The following is a 22,600-nucleotide window of genomic DNA, read 5'->3' as shown; positions in this document are numbered from 1 at the left end:
TTTGCTGCTGGGCACCCAGGGCCAGTCGTCCTCCAGCCCAGGGCGTTTAGGGGTGGGGACGGATAGAAGCGGCCAGGCCCGGAGCCCTGCTCCTCGGCAGGGTGGGGGTAGGGTGGGGGATATGGCTGCAGCAGCAGCAGTGGCGAGACCATCACTTAGTTCCCGTGTGTGCATAGCATGTTCAGTGCTTTGCTGGCATCGCTTCATGCATCGGTCCCTGGACGAAGGCACGACTGCATTCCAGGGTCAAGAGTAGGAAACCGAGGCACAGAGAGGTGAAGTGACCTGGGAAAGGTCCCACAGCTCGGAGTGGTGGAGCTGGGTTGGCTGAATTTGGGGCCTGAGCCGGCCCAGTGAGGTGGTGGGTTTGGCCTCTAAGTCCTGAGGGTCCTCAGAGAAGGGAGAGATTGGGAGGGCTGGAGTGGACCTCCTCTTGGATGGAGGCTGGGAGTGCGGGCCAGTGGGTTTAGGACTGGGCTGGCACCGGCACGCTGTGGGGTTATCTATGATGGAGACACGACTGAAACACGGAGAGAATCATCGGGTCTTGGCTCACCTCCTAGTAATGATTTGTCCAGTGTGGGAATTACCTGCCAAGCTGCTCTCTTCCCCTCCCCCGCACCCCCAGGTGACTCAGACCCGGCTTGAACACTTCTGTAGCTGGAGGCTCACTACCTCTTGGGACAGCCCATGCCCTGGGGGGTGGGGTGGGCTGAGTGGGACTTTCTCAGGCCACAGGCAGAGCCACGACGACAGAGGGCCTGAGGAACGGAGGGCCGCACACAGGCCAGCTGCGCTGTCTCTGACCCCTTCTCTCCCTACTCTCAGCGCAGCCCAGTTGAAGTTAATCACGAGGGCAGATTCTCCCCTCCTCAGGCAGGCTTGGCATAGAGCACATGTGCCTCACTCCACACCCCCCAAAACAGGCCAGAAGTACTGTTGCTTCCGTTTCTGAAAAGTTGACTTGTCACCCGGAAAACCGGTGGGGCCATTTTCAGAAGGTGTGCACCCACCAGGCCACAAAGTGAGTGCGGAGACGTGACCATGGAATGCCTGTGACATGGGGACAGCTGTCGGGTGGCACAGTGGCCTTTGACTCTTTGATGTTTAAGCCACATACTTAGGCACAGAAGGATACAAGTTCAAGAAAGATACAAGTTCAAGAAAGATGTAGAAGATAAAAATATGATACCTAAAGGGCTGAAGTCTTCATCCCCCGTGAAGAATTTCATGGAATTAGAAACCATGTCAGAGTTGGACGAACGTGCTTAGTTAGCAGTGCTGTGTTGAGGAAGCAGCTCTTAGAACACACTCTTTCTGAACAACTCTTTCCCAATCAGCCTCCTCATATAAGCATCGGGTCATGATCTGAGGTGAAGGCAAACACTGCAGGTGTGTGGGGTGGGCTGCTGCTCTGCCCAGCTTGCTCCTCTGTGACCCCCACCCATCTCTAGGAGGCTAATAGGGGAGACTCTCTCGGCTCCAACCCACTATCCAGCTTCTCTTCCCCCTCACTGACCAAAGCACAGTTTTGATCATGGCAGATATATGTCATCCTTGGCCAGATATCCCCTTTCTCGGTCTCCCTTGCAGCAAGGGTGGTCAGGGAGTTCTGGTTAATGAGACCCACGCAGAATTCGACTGGGGAGGTGCCTATGAGAAATCTTTTGCATTCCTGATAAAATGGACAGACAGAGCTGGACTTACTTTGCTTGACTGTGGGTATGATGCATGGAGCTAGGGCAGCCATTTTATAACCATGAGGAAAGAGACTCAGATGCTGACATTGTCACGCTGCCAAGCCAACACCAGACCCCAGACTCCGTGATATGCAAAAATCCAAAGCTCCATTTGTTGAAACCACTGTAGCCAGACGTATTTCTTACTGTCAGGGTAGTCACTGAAACTGAGGTTCAGAGAGTTTAAGTGGTTCCCCAAGGGCACATAGTCAGGCTCCAGGCAGAAGTGGGGCTGGAATTCGACCCTGTTTCCCATGCAGAACAAGACTTCTCCAATCCAAAGTCAGGTCTGGCGTGTGGTGACACCTGTGGGGGCACTGCCCTGCCTCACATGGCCCCCTGGGGGTCTAGCAATCACGCCAGAGTCTCCTATGGGAGCAGCGTGGCCTTGACCTTGGGGTGACAGGAACAGAGGAAGGTGACACCATTCCTGCCCTTGTGAAGCTTGGGTTTTCCACAGGGTTAGCTCCACAGGATGTGGTGGAAGGAGAGGGGGACCTGGAGCCAGACCGCTCCTTAGTGAGCGAGTCCCCTCCCCTCAGTCTCCTCGTCCATAAAATCATGCTGGTAACGCTTACTTGAGAGCACCCATGTGATGCTGTTTTGACAAATAAATGAGAGAATACTTGTGAAGTGTCAGGCCCATAGTGAGTCCTCGGTGAATGGCAGTGGTCACCCCGTGGCACTTCTTCACTTCCTATTCGTGTTTCTGGGCTCCCCATGAAACACTTGCACTCTGATGCTTTTCTGAAGTCTGCTTCTGGGAATGCTCAACCTAAGTACCTTTCAGAGCCTAAAGTTAGGCCAGTGGTCTCCGAACGTTTTTGTGCACACGTTTCTCCTAGAGATCTTGTTAAGATGCAGTTGAGCACAGTCTGTGTGACGTGGCTCAGATGCTCTGGGTGGGGCTTAAGCCTCTGCACTTCTAACAGGCAGCTGGTGATGCTGATGGACTGGGCCCAGGTCCACACTCAGCCAGGGTTGAGACCTCTTGCTCAGACCAAGGGAAGGCCAATGCTCAGACCAAGGTGGGGGGGCTGCACTGGGGGTTAGAGCTGCCTGGGGGAGCTTCCGAGATGAAGATGGGGGCTCGGAGCTAAGTCCTGAGGCTCTGGGAGGACTGGGGTGTGTGGGCAGGGGGAGGCAAGACCTCCCCAGGGAAGAGGGAAGCTGGGGAATTGCTGGTGCCCAAACCATGCCCCGAGTGAGCCGTATGTCCGGGACTCATTTGCCTGGAGTTGCAGGCTGTGCAGGCTGGATGTTCTGAAGGGCAGCAGTGGCTTCTCCCACCACAATCCCCCCATTTTCATCCCTAACTCCAGGAGGAAAATGCAGACTTTCCTGGCTCCCTAGAGTCTGCCCTCCTTACTATCTTTCCAATTTCCTCTCCCCGCCACACCCCTGGATCTGTCTCCCCCTCCGCGGGGTCCTTTATGGTCAATCCACTCACAGTCTCTCCCTTTTCTGAAACGTAATGAGACTTAGAGTACAAATCACACCTTTGACCGTTTCATATTTTTATTGTCCTATTACTATTTCATGAATGAACTAGGAGCCACTGGATGTAACTGTGGCAAAGGACCCAGAGGTTAACCACACTCACATCACTGTTTGTCATTCATAATAATAATAATCCCTGGATCAATCCGTGGCCTACACATAAGATTTTCACTATGGAATTAGGAAACAGGCCCAGAAAGGTCATGAGGCTTGTCCCAAGTCATCCAGCAGGTTGGTGTCGTCCGCACAGGCTGTAAGTGCTCTGAAGGGTGGAACGAGTGTTCCGCTGGGCACAGAGTTGGGCACAACAGGCTCACACGTGCCTTGTCCCCTCTCAGCCACCGGGAGAGGAGGCCACCTGCCTGGCGCCCCCTGGTGGTCACGTCGAGACCATACTACAAATACCTTAGATCAAAACACACCGGAGCCACAGTAAACCGGGGCCCTGAACTCCAGCCCTTTTCTCCTTACAACTATTTTCATGAAGATGCGAAGAACAAAAAACCACACTGCTTTCTGCCATCGTCCCCCCAGGGTTGCCCATCTTTGATGGGACTTGGCAGCCCACCGTTCTGGAACGATGCAGGCCCACAACACAGATGCCCGGCTCTCTGCTCGCCTAGCCCACGTACACGCTCTCTAGAAGAAACCCTGCCAGTCCTAAAACACATTCGTCCCAGAGCAGGAGTTCACACAGACAGCCTGCTTCCCTGCCTCATGCTCCGGCGAAAGGTCAGCAAACCCTCAAACAGCCTCACATGGACTCACTAGGGTGCGTCCACCGAGGCCGCCTGGGAAGCCCCCCCACTCCCCTCACGCCGCCCAGGCACTCACGCCCGTGCCAGCTGCCACTGCCCAGGCCAAACAGCCCTCCACACAGCGTTTCCTCCAAGTGCCCACGAGCACAAAGGGAGACCTTCCTGTCTTTCCAAGTGTAAGCCCGCAGGGTGAGCTGAGCTGAAAACTTTCCAGGGGGCAGGGGGGTGATGTGGATGGAAGAGGAGCCCTGAGAATGGATCTGCTGGGACGCCGCTCGGTGATGCCAAGGCTGGAGAGGTCAAGGGGCAGAAAAGAGCTCTGCCCTGAATTAGCTCTGGGCAAAGGAGAAGGTACAGGAAGCACTGGGGGTGGGGACTCTTGAGAGCTGAAAAGTAGAGTTAACGGAGCAGCGTGGAATCAACGGGCTGCACCGGGTGCCACGGGGGATCGGAAAGCTCTCTGAGAGCCAGAGAGACGTTACGGAGGCAGTGGAGTTGGATTTGAGCCTCCAAGGATGAAGAGAAACTCTCTGGGCAGAGAGGGAATGACATGGAAAGAAGAGGAGGCTGAAGGAAGGCAACGTACGTGGGTGAGAGCTGCGTGGATCTGTGGCCGCTGGGAGAGGGAGTCTGCACCCAGCCGAGTCCCTCGGGTGACCGGAACCTGAGGAGTTTCCAGGCGCTCAGATCTTTATGTCGCCATGATAACCTCGGCCAGCCTAGGAAGCATGTCAAGGGGGGGAAGCCTGGAAGCAGCCTGCGGTGGGAGTGGGCTGGGCTCCCCCGCTGTGCCCTGAGGTCTCTCTCAGCTAAATTCCTGGGCACTTGCCATCACTACCAGTTTTTGGCACCTAAAGTTATTTTCTGGATCGTGAGCTGTCTTCACACTTGCCTCCCAAACCTTCAGCAATGGGCTATGTCTCACTCATTTTTGTCGGATGCCAGATACCCTACCTCCCTCAAAAGAATTCTGCACGGGGCAGGTAATCTGTAAATGTTGCTGCTGTTGACCTGGGTGATGGCAATCATGGTCCAAACTGTGTCTGGGCAAGTGCTGGAGAAAGTTGAGAAATGTCTGCCTTGTTTCTTTAAAAAGAGACTTAAGCAGAGGGCAGGAGGAAGGCTTGGGGCCCGGGGGCAAGGATGGAGACAGGGGGAGGTGGAACTCCAGCCCTTCCCTGAAGCCCTGCCCTGGAGCCGGCCCTCAGGGGCGGGCAGTTTGGCTGGTCTGCATCAGGGAGAGACCGAGCTGACACGAGCTTTATTAATTATACTTGTCACAAATGGAGTTGGGCCGTGGAGGCCAGGAGACACTTATCTTCCTCACCCTCCCACTCTCCCCTCCTCTCCCTGTCTTCTTCAGTAATGTGAGTAATGTGAGTAATGCCAAGTCTATTATTCTTAGAATTTTAAAGAATGTCAGAGCTAGAAGGGGCTCCGGAGGCAATCTGGCCCACCGCCTCCTTCCACAGTCCAGAAGGTGGAGGCCCAGGGAGGCTCTGAGCTGAGCGCTTTGCCCAAAGTACCTGGTTTGTTTGGGGGCAGGTGGGACCTGGTGCCCAGGTTCCCTGACTCCAGCCCAGGCTCTGACCATCACCTCACATGGCCTCTTATTTATCCCTCCAAGTCAGAGATGGTGGCTGTGGACACAAGGCTCTCTGGGTCCTTGAGACAAATCAGTGAGGGTGTCTTGCTGAGGACAGGCCACGGCTGGTCCTGGGTTCTGTCATGGAGGCCCCAGAGAAGGTGTGAGAGGCACTCGCCAGAAAAATGGGGACTCCTCCGCACTCAGGCAAGTATGGGGCAGGGGCAGGGAAGAGAAGAGAGCACAACTTAGGACACAGGGCACAGCCCCGGTGGGAGGAGGGCTTCAAGACGTTTCTGAGGGAAGGGGGAAGGGGAGTGAAGACTCTCTCCACGGAAGCAGAGGGAGGTGGGACTAAGGACCGGTGTGAAGAGGAGAGACAAGAGCTGAGCATGCCTCGGATGCAAATGTAGCTCATCTGGCACCTGGAGTCTGGATTTAAAGCATTTCTGCCTTCTCTCCTGGAACCCAGTGCTCCCTCCTGCTGGGAGAACCAGGTGGGGGGTGGGTGTCCACGTGCGCTCAGCCGCAGCCTGCGGCGTGGTCTGTGGCAGGGGGTGAGGGGCTGCTTGGCCGGACACGTTCCTGCCAGGCCAGCTTCCTGTCAGGATGGGGACTCTTCCAAAGGGAGAGGCTGGAGAAACCCCAGATGTGGGTGGGCTGTGGAGGCCTGGGTTCTGGTCCCAGCTCTGTCACAAGCGAACTTCAACTCATTTCCCTCGGATCACAGATTCCCTGTGGGTAAAATGAGAAAACTGAGCTAGAAGTTGGTGCTGAAACTAGGCTTCCTGCAGATAGGAGTGTGTGAATGGCCAACCAGAAATGATCTCTAAGCCTGGAAGGGGGCTTTGCCCTCTCCTGCTGCCCACGGTTCCCTCTGCTTACACCGTTTGAGTGTGTGCCCCTTGACAAACCCTCCCACCTCTGACACTCTGAGGACCCCTGGGGCTTGTCCCCCAGGTAAATGAGAAGCAGTGGGTACGGGAGAGGGAGGCTCCACCCCAGGGCCTCACTGTGCGTTTTCCATCTGCCCTCGGTCCCAGCACAGGCTCCTGGGCACTACTGACATTTGGGGCCAGACACTTCTTTGCTGTGGAGCTGTCCTGTGCATTGTAGGATGTTTGGAAGCATCCTGACCTCTACCTACTAGATGCCGGTAGCATCTCCAGACAGTGTCCAAATGTCCCCTGGGGGGAAAAAGTGTTCTCTGTTAAGACCCAACGCCCTAAAAGGACAGATGAATAGTTCTCTTTAGAGAATATGGGGAAAGAGGGAAGATATGTCATTCATTTCCCCAAGAGAGAAAGAAAAGATCATGAGGACAGGGGTGGGGGTGAGGACGCAGAGGAAGGGCCGGTGGGACTCCCCCCACCCTTTCCAGTGACTCGAACGCTGTTGAAGCCCTTTCTCTTCCTGCTATGGAAGAGCCATAGGGCTGCCCATTTTTCAGTGTTATGGGTTGAATTGGGTCCTCCCCTCCCCCCAAGAGATACTAAAGACCGAACCCAAGGTACCTGGGAATGTGACCTTATTTGAAACAGGATCTTTGCAGATGTAATCAAGTTAAGATGAGGGCATTAGGCGGGGCCCTAATCCCACATGACTGATGTCTTCATGAAAAGGGGAAATTTGGACACAGAAACAGGCATGCACTCAGGGAAGTTAATGTGACGACATAAGAACACCGTCTACCAGCCAAGGAATGCCCGAGGCTACCAGAAGTGAAGAGAGAGCCACGAAACAGATTCTCCCTCCCAGCCCTCAGAAGGAACCAGCCCCGCTAACACCTTGATCTTGGTCTTCTAGCGCCAGAACTGTGAGACAAAACATTTCTGTTGCTTAAGCCACCCAGTTTGTGGGACTGTGTTACAGCAGCCCCCCAACGAATGCACTCAGGAAGAAGGACCACAGGACAAGGAAGCTGGAGCTACACAGGGATCTGGCTTGTGACCCCACCATCTGAAGCAGAGACACGTGCTGATGGGACCCAACTCACCGTATAGAGACAAAAACCAACGCTGTGCCTACAGGACAGACAGGTAGAAATGCGTCACAGCTCTAAAATGAAACGCTTTGGTTGTGCCAATTACTATAAGTTGTAAAACTACCCTGAAGAATTAACAGCCTCCACACATGCTAACTACATCCATCATAAATTCATCTTTAGTTTCTGTTATCATATCAGTGTCTCTGGGGACCCCTGTCTTGTCATCATTTGCCCTTTATAATTTATTCATCTTGTTCTTGCCTGCATCCTTTCTACTTATCATTCATCTTTACAGTTGTACATAAAATTAGATGGATCCTTCTATGGTGGGGCTGTCAGGAGGGAGAAGGGCCTCAGCAGGAAAGTCCCAGTAAAGCTGGTGGAGGTCCCACGAGAGCCTCCTGTGGGTGTCAAGGTAGAGGTGGGGTAGGCAGAAGGAAAGAACGGGAGAGTGTGAGGGAAGGAGGAGGACAGGAGAGGGATGGGAGAGGCAAGTGAGGAGGATAAAGAAGAAAGGATGGGAAGTGAGAGGCGAAAAGAGTAAGAGGAAAGTGACCAGAGGGAGAGAAGAGAGGAGGAAACAGGCATAAAGAGAAAAGAGGAGAAGGAAAGGAAGAGAAGGTGGGACTTAAGACAATGAAAATGGGAGCCAGGGGGAGAAAGGAGAACATCCTGAGACAGCAGTGCTAGAAATCCAACTGAGGTTTTTTTTTTTTTTTTTTTTTTTTTTTTTCCATTTTAACATCTTTCCTGGTAAACTCAAAGAAGGTCACATTGAATTTCCATGGAAATGACATGTCCTGAGTGGTGGGGACCTTAGTCAGGAGGTGTACTGGCAGTGATGCTGCTTGTCTACCAGGCCGAACGAAGCGAGGGGTGCGGGTGGCAGACAGCCATGGAGGACTGTGTGTGTTTGCTTTGTATTCTCAGGTTGCCGGAGTGAGGGCACAAAAGCCAATCTTTAACTAGTGAATTGGAACCTTAATGTTTACCAAGCAGATACAGCTCCCACTCTTCCCCTGCCAGCTCTCGCTCCTCCCTGCTTTCAGGCCTCCCGCTAACTGGACCCACCTCTTCCCCCCTCAGCAGCCCTGGTGAGGAGCCTTTTCTGCTGCCACAGGAGCAAACTGCTGGCCACTGCTGGCCATGTAGCCTGGTTTTCTCTGATCAGAGTCTCTCCCCAGAGGTCCTACCTTCCCAACTTTGGAAACAGATGGTCTCTTCCTGGAAGACAATTCCCTGAAAAGTCCCGAAGGCAGGGGGAGCTGGGACTAAGCAGCAGGGGCCTATTTTAAGGAACAGGATTCTTCCAATAGGCCCCCCGTGCACACTCAGACCCCAGGGAGCTCTCCAAGTGGACCTCTCCGGCCTAGCTCACGGCTCCTGACCTGTCACGCGTACCTTGTCTTCTAGGCTAGTTCTCAGAGCAGCGCTCTCATCTGACACACCCATCTTCCTCCCAGCTCTCTATTCCCACCTTGCCCATGTCCTGAACACACTTTTGAGCAACTCCTACACCCCATAGTTATCCAGATCCCCCCTAAAGCAACTGGTGGCCCTAGAAAGGAGAGATGGATTTTGGTAGCAGATCAGGTGCTGGTCTTGGCTTGGCCATTTATTAATTGTGTGACCTTCAGCAAGTTGCTTAATGCCTCTAATCCCAGGTCTCTTCATGTGTGAGGGATACTCATGATATCTTCCTTATAGGGTGGTTGCGAAGATAAAATGGGGTAATGGAGGTAACGTGCTTGCATCACACCTGTCAGATAGTGAGTGCTTAATAAATATTAACTGTTATCATTGAACTGTTTTCTACTCTACCCATTTTATGATAACGTGCTGTCTTGTATCATTGATGTGTGTGTGACTTCTGTCTCCAATTTGATGGACAGCTCCAAGAGGGGGTGGTGATGCATTTTTCTTATCTCTGTGTCTGCCTGGATACCTAGCACAGTGCCCAGCACAGATTCAGGAAATTCTTGTTGATGAATTGAGAAACCGTGTTGACTGTACGCTATAAATGATGGAACAAACATTGGGAATGGAAGAAGGTGGGCTGGAGAGGGCAAGGGGCCAGGGAGAGATGGTGAGATTAGAGAAGTGGAATCACTCTGCCTAGGTGCCGGCAGAAGACCCTGCTCGAAGGGACCCTGATGAGGCTTTGTGGTTTAGTCATCTCGTTCTACTGAAGGCGTGTCAAATTAAAAAACAAGAATCCATTTGTAACACTGGTCCGGGGATGACTCCATCAGTCATCTGAGAGACTTTGGTTAGGCTGGTTCCGAGGGATACTGACCTCTGACTGGTAAAAACAGCCACTGTGATCTGGTTTCTGAGCTTCCACTTCTCCCAAGAGACATGTCAGCTCCCCTTCCCAGTCCCTAAATGGGGACACGTGGGAGCGGTGTCTCTAGTTCTGTCTCTGTTGTTTTGTTACTGTTTTTGACGGTGGCAGTGTGTGTGCATGCGTGTACTCACGCAGGACAACAATGGGACTGTGTTCCTTGCCGCCAACAGGGTGCTAACACTGTAACTTGCTGGGAAACAGAGTGGGCTGCCTGCACCATCTTCTCCCCTCTTTCTCTCTTCAGTGAGAAAGTGGAGGACTAATTTTAATGGCTTGATTTTAATGGATTCTGAAGTCTGGAAAAGTGCCTAAATTGCTGAGGTTACCAGTTTCCAGGTTCTTTTTTTTCCCCATTTTTTTCTCCTTAGTCAGACATAGAGTACACTCACCAGGGCACCTAGTGTGCTCACCCCAGACAAGAAGAGGTCTCCCTTTGCCCCCTAAGCAAGCAGGCAGCTGTGAGCACTGGCTCCGCTGGTGGGAACTCCCATTATACGGTTGGGTGGAGCATTTTGCTTGGGCCACTTCCCAGCATTTGCGTCTCACTTTCTCTGATCTCAAAGAAGGGAACCAACCAACAATAGTAACACCAGTTCTGCTTTCTGGAATCCAGATGACTCCACTTTAAAATCTGGTCATTTTGTTTTTCATTAATCTCCATGTGAGTTTGTGGGGGGACAATGTGCCCTGGGAAGTTGGAGCTGCAATCCTGTCTTTTCTCCCTGTCCCTCCCCCTGTGGGCTGTGCCTGCCCTGAGAATTGTGATGAGGTCTTTGAGGCCATGAGTCTCCCCCTGAGGCCTTTGAAGAAAGGACAGCGTTCCAAGCACCGCAAGGGGACTCTAGGCTATGTTTTAGTTCCATTGTTGGCCTCTCTCCTCACCCCTCCCACCTCCCAACATACATTCATGGTTTGTTTGTTTTTTTGTCCTTTCTCCCAGACTTGCCCAGCTTGTCTTTGTGGTTTCAGAAAAATGCCACTGGATCTCCCAGTATGAAGGATTAGCACAGATTATGGGGAACAGTGTTAATTATTGGTGGAAGGGGGGCTGGCGCGTCGCTCCAACATGCTCCTGATTTCCCCTGGGCCTTTCTGCCTGGTAATAAGCCTTCTTTAATCTGGCAGGCCCCTTGGTGAAATCAGCACCACGGACAGTGGTATTGATTGCTTCTGAGAAACCATCACAGCTGCTCAACCAAATTACCTTTGATATGTGACCTTTAATGTAATTACTGCAACATCAAAGTATTTCTATAAATTATTAAAGAACTAATTCACTCCATCATTTAGCTATTCTATTATATGTAAAATAAACAACCACAAGTTAATGTTAGATCCTGAACAATCCACACTTGCTACTGAAATTCTCCCAGTCCCCAGGCTCTCCCCCTTCAAAATCCCAAGCCTCCCCCTCCCACCTTCTCTTTCGGTTTCCCCATCTAATTCCAGCCTTTTAGCCATCACAAAACTCCCCAGCAATCTCTCTCAAGCTGATGAAGGACCTCCCATAACAATGTGGTATTTTCTATTCCATTTGGGTGGCTCTAAAATATCTATCACAATCTCCCCCAAAACAAAGTACCACAAACACTTGATTAATCAGCACAAACCTTTCTCAGAAGCCTTTGATTATCTTACAATATGGCTTTATGCTTCACACGTAACATGGGGTGATGTGGAGCATATTTCTGCCATCTTACAGAGGGCACCCAGAAAGTAATTACTATAATATATGTGCATGTAGCTGCGCCACTGAAAAACCAACTGGGGAACGGCCACCTTGCCAGAGCTGGGCTCCACACAAAAACCTGTGCAGTGCACGATTTTCATACATTTGCATCCGCGGGTGTGTTATTAAGATGACTCAGCCTCGTGCTTTGCAATCACAAATACCAAAATACAATACAAAGGCTATCTTAATGGAAGGAAGGCCCTCCCCACCCCTAAACGGGTAAAGAAGGATCTCTGATGTACAGGAAGACTGCTCCCGCCCCAGGTTGCGCTTTCTCTCTGTCTACCTGGTTAACCTTTCCCGCTGTGGGGCAGAAATGGAAACGTGTGTTTACATACGGTTTGCTTGGTAAGAATGTAAACATGCATGTGTAAATATTGGTGAGCATATATACAGAACACATGTGCTTCCCTGCAGTGTCCATTGTATAAGCTTAAACACGGTACATTTTTAAATTCTTTAAACTATGCCCACAAACACTCACATCTTTCCATTTATCTTTAGATACTCGGTGAGCTGCATATCTCCCCCGCTTCCGCACCCACCCCCATCTCTCTGAACCCACAGGAGAGACCGCGCAGACCCTTGACCCGGGGAACACTTCTTATTTTATGGTGATGAACTAGCCTCGATAATAGCCATGGCTGATATCACACCCAGTTAGGGGGGCCATAAATAATTCTCTTCTCCCCCGCACAGAAGCTATAAACCAGGGCTGAGGCACGATAGTTTATCAAAGACGAGGGCTGGCTCCTTAAATAAACCGCGGTGATCTCACTCGCGGCGCCGAGCCCGGGCGGGTAGGCACTCCCTCCCTCCCGGCCCGGCCCGGCCCCCACCCCAGGAACGGCGAGGGTCCGACGTCTATCGGTGGGTGTTCGTGCAGCCTTGCCGCCCGGCGGGCCCAATGGAGGCAGCTCCGGGGTCTCAGGGCCCCGGGCACCCCGCGTCCCCACCCCGGGCTGCCCGCACGGGTAGTGCGCGGAGGAGAAACCCGATCGGCGGCGCCCCAGTGGGTCGGGGGAGGAGCCGCGCCCGAGCTTTGTGGCCACGGCCGAGTTCGTTCCCCGCCCGGATTCCGTCGGGCCTGGACGGCCGAGTGCGCAGGCCGCCAGGCGAGGTCTGAGCTCGGCGCCCACGCGCCCGCTTTCCAGCCCCGCGCCTCGAGGCTTCTGGGGGCCCAAGGGGCGACGCGCGAGTTCCCGAGCGAAGGCCGGCGCCGCGCACCGGGGCCCGCGAGCCCCCCGCCGGCTGCGCCGCGGCTCGGCCTCACGAAGTCGCCCCCTGTCGGCGCGCCCGTCGCTCGCGCCTCGGCGGGCGCCACTTACCCCGGGCAGAGTCTTCTGCTCGTGCAGCGCGCTCTGGGCCTTCAGCGCTGACTCACGCTCGCAGTAGGTGAGGAAAGCGCAGCCTGGGGAGGGAAGCAAGCGCCGAGAAGGGTCAGTGGGGCGCCCTCGGGCCGCCCACGCGCCCTCCCGCCCGCCCTCCGGTCTCCAGCCCCTCCCCGCTCTTGGTCCCTCTCGCCACCTCTCTTTCTCTCCCAGTGCGCTCTACTCGAGCTTTCCTGCCTCGCCGTTTTCCCGTGTCTGCTTTTTGTCTCTCTCGTTGCTTTTCTATTTTGCTCCTTCGGTGAAGTCTCCCCACTCTGCATCTTCTCCCCGCCACGCCCCCTCTCCCCGCGGGTCTCTTCCTGTCCGCGTGCCAGGTGCCTGCCTGCCTCCCTCCGGATGCTGTTCTGTTTCAGCTCCAGCCCCAATACCTCCCAGAAGGGGCAGCTTCCACCCCTCACCCCAGCACCTCTAGTTACACTCCATCGTGAACTCTTGTTCTGGCCCCTTAGGAGGGATGATGCAGGGACCCTCCCGGCCTTTCAAACAAAGGCTCCATCTGTAAGGAGGGCCCCAGGCCAGGCTGTCCTAATAAAATGAATGGGGCTGTCCATGTGCCCCCTGCCCCAGTCGGTTGTCACATCTGCAGTGATATCTTCACACCCCTCCTGGAGGGCTTGGAGACTCTTGCTCTGCCTCTAATTCCCTGGGTGACTCCAGCAGTCTCCTGTCCTGGCCTCAGTCTCCTCATGTGTGAACTGAGAGGGTTGATCCAGTGGTCTGCAAGGTCCAGTCCAGTTTTCCCCTTGCTTGATTCTGACAGTGCCTCACCGGGGAATCTGGATTTTACAGAACACTGTGTCTTACTCAAGCGGTGACTTTTTTTTTTTTTTTTTTGCGGTACGCGGCCTCTCACCGCCGCGGCCTCTTCCGTTGCGGAGCACAGGCTCCGGACGCGCAGGCTCAGCGGCCATGGCTCACGGGCCCAGCCGCTCAGCGGCATGTGGGATCTTCCCGGACCGGGGCACGAATCCGTGTCCCCTGCATCGGCAGGCGGACCCTCAACCACTGCGCCACCCGGGAAGCCCTCAAGCGGTGACTTTTTAATGCTGGCCCTTCAGGCATGGTGACAAGGCAAAGAGAATACTTGGTGGGAGAGACTTTTGGGGAGTTCCCTCAAACTGCTCAGTGTCAGGGCCTCTTCCTCTGCCTCCAGATGTGGCTGTGTGGCTTGGGCGGCTCTAGGGTCTTAGGGAAAGTCAAAAAGCCAACTTCAGCCGGCAGCAGGCTTGCGTCTGGAGGGGCATAGTGGCCTCAGACTTCCTAAAGCCACCATGGCCCCAGAGAAGGCACCATGGCCCCAGAGAAGGCACCCTGGGCGCTGGCCACCACCTCTGTCTCACTGTCTTCTTTCTCTCCCTTGTTTCACTCTCTCTCCCATGATCTGATCTCCCAACCATCTGTGTTCACCACTGCCCTCCTTTCTTTGCTGTCCCCCTTTCCAGTCTCCTCACCTGGTATGCCTTCTCTCCCCATTTTCACATCTCCCAATCCCATCCATCTTTCAAGAATCTGATCAAGATCCACTTCTTCCCGGCGGACAACCTTGACTGGTCTAGTTCATCTTAAATCAACCTCCTTTCTTGACTGCCCGCAGCTGGCCAGGTGGTCATCCTCCTGGACATTTATCAACTATTTCCTGAGTGCCCTTGAGCCAGTTTCTGTGACAGGTCCAGGAGCCCAGGCCCTCTTCTCATGAGGCTTGTAGGCTTTTGGTGCCAGTCTGGTGCCTTGTCACCAGGCTCGCTCTGGCCTCTCATTTGTTTTCCTGGACATAGAGTGCCCCCAGCATCTTCTGCAGTTCCTGACTCCTCCATCACCCAATAAAAACTCCCTTCTTCTTCTTCCAGTGTAAAAGTTGGTCCTGCCTCCCTTCCTCTCCTAGCTTCAGAGAGGCGATGGAAGGGAATGTATGTGTGATGGAGATGTAGAGACAGAAGGAAGCAGGGAAAGAGAGCTGGGAGACAGAGTTCTCAGCTCCCATGGCTCTCTGCCTTCCCTGCCTCCAGCTCTGTCCCAGGCTGGGAGGAGCTATGAGTGCCAAGGAGCCTCTGTCCCACTCCATCTCATGCCTCCCCATCCAGACCCCAGATCACCCCTCCTCACACCTCCCCGCTCCTCCATCCTGGTTGTGGCAGACGGTTATTGATGGAGACACTGGGGGACTAAAATGAACAGCAGTCAGAGGCCCCCATGACGTCGTCCCTCGTGCTGCTTCCTGCCTCTGCCAGGGCCTCTTTCCTCTTGTCCCCTCAGTGGCCTTGTCCTCCACCCATGCCTGCCTGCAACTGGGAGGCACTGTGCAAGCCAGCTCAGGACAAGGTCAGGGCAGGTTTGGAGAGGGAGGAGGAGGAGAAAGGAGAGAAAATGAACACAATGTTTCCATGGACCAGGATAACAAGGAAAGGGCTCCAGAAAGGAAAAAAAAAAAAAAAGAATCTGTTGCTTTTGTCCAGCTTCCAGGCATTTCTGCTACAGTGTTTTTTGAGAGCGTTCACAGCTGTGTTGTGAACCAGAATCTTTGAGGGACCCCCCAGGACCTGTGTGACTTCCCCTGTCATCTCCACCCCTTGACTTCACCTTCTTCCATTCCTCCCCTGCTCACTCACCCAACTTATTCCAGCCTCGCTGCCCCGCCAGGCATACTCTGTCCTCGGACCTTGGCTCTGGTGGTTCCCTCTGCTTAGGAGGAGCCCGGCCTGCTGTCTGCACGGCCTGCTCCTTCACTCCCTTGAGGTTTCGCTCACACCTGACCTCCTCAGAGATGCCTCTCCTGACAGCCTCATTTAACGCAGCACCTTCTCCCCCCACTGCCCCCCACAGGACGCAGGCCTGCTCTCTGACCCCTCGTCCTGTTTGTGCTTCTTTTTGGCACCCCTCACCCAGACATGTTAATACTGTGTGTTTGTTTCTTGATTAGCGATTCCCCGGGCTCAGATGAGGTCGGGACTTGATTTTGTTCTGTTCCTGCTTAGTTCTCGGTGACCAGAAAGGGGCAGGAGCTCAACACATATTTGTCAAGAGCATTGAATCCTGAACACTTTGGCTACTTTGGAGGTGCCAGGAGGTGCGGGGACATGGCAGTGGTGCTGGGAGCTGATCAAGGCCCCGAGGACACAGAGCCACACTGGACTTCATAGTGGGAGGACAGAGGTTGCTGGTGAGGGCTGATAGGCTGCCCTGGTGGGAGGGCTCTTGTCCCCAAGGCCTCCTTGAGCCCATTTGCTCAGGGCTTGACAGTATGGTTACTGTCACCATCCTGCTCTCTCCCCCATCAGATCATCCCCTGAAAAGGCTGATGTGTGGTTCCAGACAGGAAGCTGTGCTCAGCCAGGGGTCACTTCCTGATGCCTCTTTCTGAGGCCCGGTTTCCTCATCTCTAACTCCCTTCAGAGGCTGGCGGGGAGACTTACTAGCCAATGAGCATTATCAACCTCTGCAGAGCTCTCTAATCGCAGAGCACAGTGTAAACACAGTCACTCTTGTGGATGGGGGGGTGGGGACAGAGAGGCAGAGTCCCTCCTGTCCCTCTACGCCTCTATGAGGAGGGACCAGCCTTACACAGGGGCCAACTGGTGCCCACCCACCTGGCCTCCTCAAACTATCTCTTCAGCCAGCCCGGTGCCATGTCTGACAGTCCACTGGGAGAGAGCTGTCTCACTGTGGCTCTTTTAAAAGGGCGGACACAATACATAGTTATTAACAGCTGACTCTGTGTGTCTGAAGGGACCACATCTGCTCCCTTGCCGGGGGCAGAAGCCTGAAGGAGCGGAAGCTTGGCAGGGATGGGGGGTGGGCTTCAGGAGGGGAGTCTGCCTTCACGGGGTGCTGTAGAGGGCAGCGGGCCTGGGTGGGGGCCAAGGTGGGTGCCCAGGGTGGCCAGGGGAGAGAGCGCTCCCAAGCCTCACCCACTGGACACTCGCTGAACTAGCTGTGACTTCTGTCCTCATCAGCACTTCTCCTAGGAGTTGAGGAGGGGGCTTTGAGCTGTGAGGGCGGTGCAGGGGGACTTCAGCTCGGCAGTCACTAAATCTGCCAGGCTCCCTCTCCTGTAAGGAGCTGAGGTGTCCCCAGAGACACACCCGGTGAGGCCCCTTGGGAACTCTCAGTCTAGTTGGGAAATGGGGTTCTCTCAGGGAGCAGCCACATTCTGATCCAAGGCAGCAGAGGGGGGTGGGCAGGGCGGGTGGTACGGGCTCTGCACCTGAAGGCTTGCGAAGGTCTGACAATGGAGCGCCCTTCCCGGGGATGGGGCTGGTGGCACAGACATCTCTCCCTGCCTTCAGGCCCAACACTTCCCTTCCCAAGCCTGACCCTGCCTATATACTTGTGCTCAAAGAGGAGGAGACATGGGTCCACCGTGGCTGTTGGGAGTAGCAATAAAATTGAAAACCATCTAAAGGTTTCTCAGTGCCAGAATGTTTTTGTGCTTAAACTGTGGAATCCTCTACAACAATTAAAAAGATGAAATGGTTCTAAATGTCCAACACAGAAAGACGCATTGTCAGACAGGAGAAGCAAGTTGCAAAACAGCTGACGCCATGTGTATACATCAGAGACATCTCCCCGGCTCCCATAGGCACCCAAATTTGTGCCTACACCATAGCACAAGGTCTACAAGGGTCCCATCAAGCTGAAAAGAGGGAGGAATGGGGGGTAGGTGGTGTCTCCCATGACTTTAACACTTTTTGTTTTGTTTGACACATTTAGACCCAGCATGTATCATTTATATAATTAACTTTAAAGAAAAAAAAAAAACTTTGCTAAGAGGGGAAGATGGAGTGAAAAGGGGGTGGGTGGAAATGGGTGAGCCAGGCAGGATGCAGGACCCACAGCCCGTTCTGAGGGCACGGAAGAAGATCACTGGACATTAGCTTCCTGGCAGGTTCTTCATGAGGGAAATTATCATGGGTGGGTCCTGCTATGGCCCTGCCTCAAAGCTTCCTCTGAGCTCTGGGAGTTGAAGTAGATTCTCTCCACCCAGCAAGCTGTAAATGGTATTCATTTGGGTCCTGTGGCCCTGAGTCCCAGAAGTTGCTGTCTGGGGGGGATAGAATCCATGATGGAGCACAGAGGCCCACCCTCCCCCCACACCTGTCTCACCCTCCAGGTCTCCTGAGGCCCAACCGGCTGTGTGGCGCTGATGGCGGGATCTGAGGTGAAAAGGCGCAGAAGTGACTTGAGAACCTTTGGGTGAGGTCCAGCCTCGCCCCTCAGCTCCCGCCTTCCCCGTCCTGTCCCAGTGTCTGGGATGGTTCTCCCAGCACCAGCTCATCACTGGACTCTCCCGGCCTCAGGGTCAGCGCTTTCTAGCACTGACCTGGTGGAATAGAATTAATTGCAGCCTGGCAGAGCAGGACTGGACTTGGGAGATCATTGGGGTGGGCATGGGGGCAGGGAAATGTCACACTTGCAGAAAAGTCACACCCCAGTGCTGCCACCAGCTGCTGATGGCCTGGCCTCCCTGAATGAGGTGGACCCCTCTGGCCCACCCTGACCTGCCTCGTCTCTGCTGCTCCCGGTTCTACTGTGTGCACTGGACACTGGTCCACCCTCGCATTTCCTCATGCTCTGCCTTCTGACCCTTTCCCACTCACTGTTCTTTTTTTTTTTTTTCACTGTTGTGGCCTCTCCCGTTGCGGAGCGCAGGCTCCAGACGCGCAGGCTCAGAGGCCATGGCTCACGGGCCCAGCCACTCCGCGGCATGTGGGATCTTCCCGGACCGGGGCACGAACCCGTGTCCCCTGCATCGGCAGGCGGACTCTCAACCACTGCGCCACCAGGAAAGCCCCTCACTGTTCTTATTTACCCATCCTTCTGTTGGTCCTTTTCATGTCTTGTGTCTCTGAATAGACTGTCAGCTCCGTGAAGGGTGGAGACAGAGTCTTCTAAACAGAACTGAAGCTTTATGGAAACGGAAGCTTCTAGCCCAAGGAACTGAAGAGGGTGGGGGGACCACGACTGGGGGTTTGGGGTGCTGAAGAGAGATCAGGAAGCACTGGGGGCAGAGAAGGAGAGGGAGGAGGAGAAGTGTAGGGCCAGGGGAGGTTAAGCCAGCTGGGGGAGGCAGGCAGAGGGGGCGTTGCCGGCTAGGGCACAGGTGGGTGGGTGGCAGACACCCTCCTCCAGCAGGGCAGCCTGGGCTGATGATGCAGGGGGCGCTGCTGATTCCTGAGAAGGTGGGCGGGTGCCCTCTCCCACACGAGGGAAAAAACACAGCGCAGCAGAATTAATTGCACGGAGATGGCAGTAATTTACAAAGCCCCCGTGTGTGGGGATAAAAGGCCCTTGTCATTGTGAAGTGAAGGAAGTACAATTTCCTGCCCAACTCTGAACAGGGCTGAAGCCTGGGGTGTAATCATCACGGAAAGGAAGGCTCCCGAAGCGCTACCTCCTCCCACCCCAGCCCGGCCGTGGCTTCCTACTAATTGAATTACAGAATTAGCCAGAGGAAGGTGGCCCTAGAATAGGAAGATCTGGACTTTAATAAAACATCAGATCCTCAGGCCCTGCACTGGGCTGGCCTGGAGGAAGTGAGAGGAAGCTGGGTGTGTGTGTGTGGGGGGGGGGAGAACAGGAAGGGAGAAGGAAACCCACCAATCAGCCAGACCTAAGGGTCAAGGAGAGGCTCCCTGTTCAGAGTGACTTTCTTTGCCCTGAATCTCCACCCATCCACCTGCCATGGAGCCTGGAACCCCACCCTCAGAGCATCATTCCTCATCCCAGGGTTTACAAAACGGACGTGGGCCCCACTGCAGAGAAATTAAGGCAGACTGTGTGTGGGTGGATAGAGGGAGGGGGAGAGGGGATGTCTTCCAGTTTCCCTGGAAAGAGGGTTGCTGGTGTTCCGAGGCCATGTGAGTGCCGCCATCGAGCCTCTGTCCCCGATGGTGTGGGTGGGTGAGGGCGGCCTCCCCAGTGCCTTCTGGGGCAGATGCCCCCTTCCCTCGTGTGGGAGAGACAGCTGCAGAGCAGTTCTTCACATATATGCTCTTCCTCTGGGAATGTCCCCCCACCTCTGGGCCTGCCCCAGGTTTGCACCTCCTCAAGACCCACCGCTTGGGTCCTGCTCTTCAGTGAGGCCCTAAGAGCCTACCATGGCCTTGTGGTCTCAGCTTCTGTGGATTCCTATGTGGCTGTACCCTTGACCACTGCTTATGGCTTGCCCCAGGGGTAAGCCTCGTCTCCTCTTCTAATCTCTGAGAGCCTTGAGAATCTGTGAGCTCCTGGTAACAGGCAGAGAAAGAAACCATGGGGCTGGCCCTGCCACTGTCTCTGCCACTGTTTCCCAGTGCCTGGCCAAGGGGTGACGCTTCTGCCAGAATCTCCCCAGGACCCATCATGGCCATTCCAGTCCCTCCAGGCCTTTCTACCTGGACTATACTCCCTCCCTCCCCCTTTCCCCAGGGAGTTCTCTGCTGATGTTCTCCTCTCTCCATAAGAGAAGGACAATGATTGCTCACCCACAGAACGTGACTCTGACTCTTTCTTCTCCACCTGCATCGGGGGAGTCCAAGCCTCAGAACAGTACCCTTTCCCCCACTACCTCTTCCATGTCTCCTTCCTTTGGAGCCCACATGTCCTAGGAGAGACTAAGCCTCCCCTCCTCCAGGAAGTCTTCCTTGACTACACCAACCCCAACATCTCTTAAAGCCCTTAGCAATGGTCCCTCTCATTTGGCAGTTAGAAGACACATCTTTGTCTACACATCTTTGTCTACCTCTGTCCCCCATGGTCTGGGTGGGCAAAGGTGGCCTCCCCAGTGTCTTCTGGGCGGTGTGTGTTTGCCCACGTGGAAATATTCTACTACGGGAACAGCTAACTCCAGGGTCCTCCCACCCACCTGACCTCAGCCCCAGGAACAGACGTCGTTGAATGCAGTGGTTGTTAAACTCCAATCTGGCCCTGGCTGGGTGACAGTGAGATGCAAGGCTGGGGACAGATGGCTGACCTCAGGGGAAGCCGTGTGTGGAGAGGGTCTGGGATGGGATGTCTGCCCTCCGGCTTAGGCCCTCAGAGGTAGAAGGAGCCATCCATCTTCCTCTGAGGAGGCCTGGGGGGTGGGGATGATGGGGCGGCTGGCAGGAGAGGGAGATGGATGGTGCCCTCAGCCAGTGAATCAGGGCTGCTGGCCTGCTCCTTTCTTCCGGGCCCTCCAGTGCTGAAACCCCACCCTCAGCCCACAGCCTGCTTTCGGGCTCAGCACTGCCCTCCTGCGTCGACTCTCTTTACACCAGAAGCTCTAGAGGAGTTTGAGCTGCAGGTGAACTCCAAGTTCAAGAGTTTCTCAGAGTTAAGCTCGTTGTGTGATGTGGGGAATTGGACCCGGCTCACTGTGAGTCTCGGCCTTCCTGCCCTTGGCGGCCACAAGATACAGATGGGCGTGGGACTGGCGAACATCCCCAGACCTAGACTGGGAAGCCCCAGGGGACAGGACCAGCCCTCTCTTTCTCTTCCTGGGGGCCCTGGCCAGGGCCCAGTAAGTTCAGACCCAGGGACCTAATTGGCTCAGACCTCAGAGGATGGACCAGCGGGCGGGCCTTTGCCAAGGGTCTGTCCCTGCCAGTTACCCTTGTTCATACCCTCAGTGCTGGAGAATTTCATGTCTGGTGCCGGCTGCAACATCTTTATGGCACTGTGAAAAAGGACAAAAAGTGGACATGACATACTGATGGCCTCTCCCCTTTCTCAACAAAGAGTTCTCGGTCTGTGGCTGGGCTGATGGGCCCGTGAGGCTCAGGGGTTGGGGACGGGCCCAGGGAAAGTGTCAGCCTTTCTAAGGCCCAACAAGACAAGTACAACCTGCTTCGTGACACATGCTGGCTTTTGTTCCCACAGCCAAGGGGCTGCCCTTGTGCCCCTGCTCTAGGCTGGCAGCACCTGCGGGTCCCCAGGACAGCACAAACTGGTCCCTTTCATTCACACAGAGAGCTTTTACTTGCCACTGTGCTGTCATGCCCGTGAGCTCATGATGCTTGTACCTTAGAGTAGACAGCGGTGTTATCAGCATCTGACAACCAAGGGGGCCAGTGTGACTTGCCTGGTGGTGAAGCAGAGACCTGGTTTGGGGCTCAGTTCCTGTCATCCCCTCCCAAGGCCCTGGGCAGTGTGTCAGGAGGTGTGAGTGGGGACCTTGGGGGCCCTGACGGGAGATGTTCTCCCTCCACACCCCCACCCCATGGCTGGGATTTGGGGGGACGGGCTCAGGGATGACCTCATTCTCTTCCTCCAAGGACCCAGGTGGAGAGAGCTGAGGTCTCTGGGGCCTCCCTGGACCCCATGCACCTGACCTCCCTCTACCCCCGGTGGCGTCTCCAGTGTGAAAGTCAGGTCTCGGGCTTCTCCACAGAGCGATCTGTCTGAGCACCAAGGCTGGATTTGAAATGCATGTGGGGCATTTGTTCCTCATACAAATACCAGGATAAACGCTAGAGCCGAGAAACCGAACTGTGTCCCCTTCTAACGAACCTGGCCTGGGAGTTCAGATCTTCCTGTTTTGAATTTTCTCAGATCAGGGTGCACCTGCTGAGAAGCTGGGCATGACTCCCTGGGAAGGGACCACTG

At 54.6% G+C, this 22,600-nt stretch overlaps 1 protein-coding gene across 50 annotated transcripts in view; it reads right to left on the bottom strand.

The window, feature by feature from the left end:
• Positions 1–22,600, bottom strand: part of CELF4 (CUGBP Elav-like family member 4) — a 298,654-nt gene that overhangs the window by 208,510 nt on the left and 67,544 nt on the right. For 43 of the 50 annotated variants that reach the window (XR_010837035.1, XR_010837034.1, XR_010837036.1 and 40 more), the window contains exon 2: positions 12,977–13,059. Coding sequence is in view for 38 of the 50 variants with exons in the window: in XM_067015847.1 (XP_066871948.1) it covers positions 12,977–13,059 (83 nt within the window). In the remaining 12 variants the exon portion in view is untranslated. Of the gene's footprint in view, positions 1–12,976; positions 13,060–13,175; positions 13,292–22,600 lie in introns of those variants that run through there. The other 7 variants (XM_067015851.1, XM_067015855.1, XM_067015853.1 and 4 more) reach the window with 3 other exon arrangements.

This window comes from Kogia breviceps, chromosome 15, assembly GCF_026419965.1.
Source record: "Kogia breviceps isolate mKogBre1 chromosome 15, mKogBre1 haplotype 1, whole genome shotgun sequence".
In the NCBI taxonomy this organism is placed as follows: Eukaryota; Metazoa; Chordata; class Mammalia; order Artiodactyla; family Physeteridae; genus Kogia; species Kogia breviceps.
This window is presented reverse-complemented; position numbering and strand designations above follow the sequence as displayed.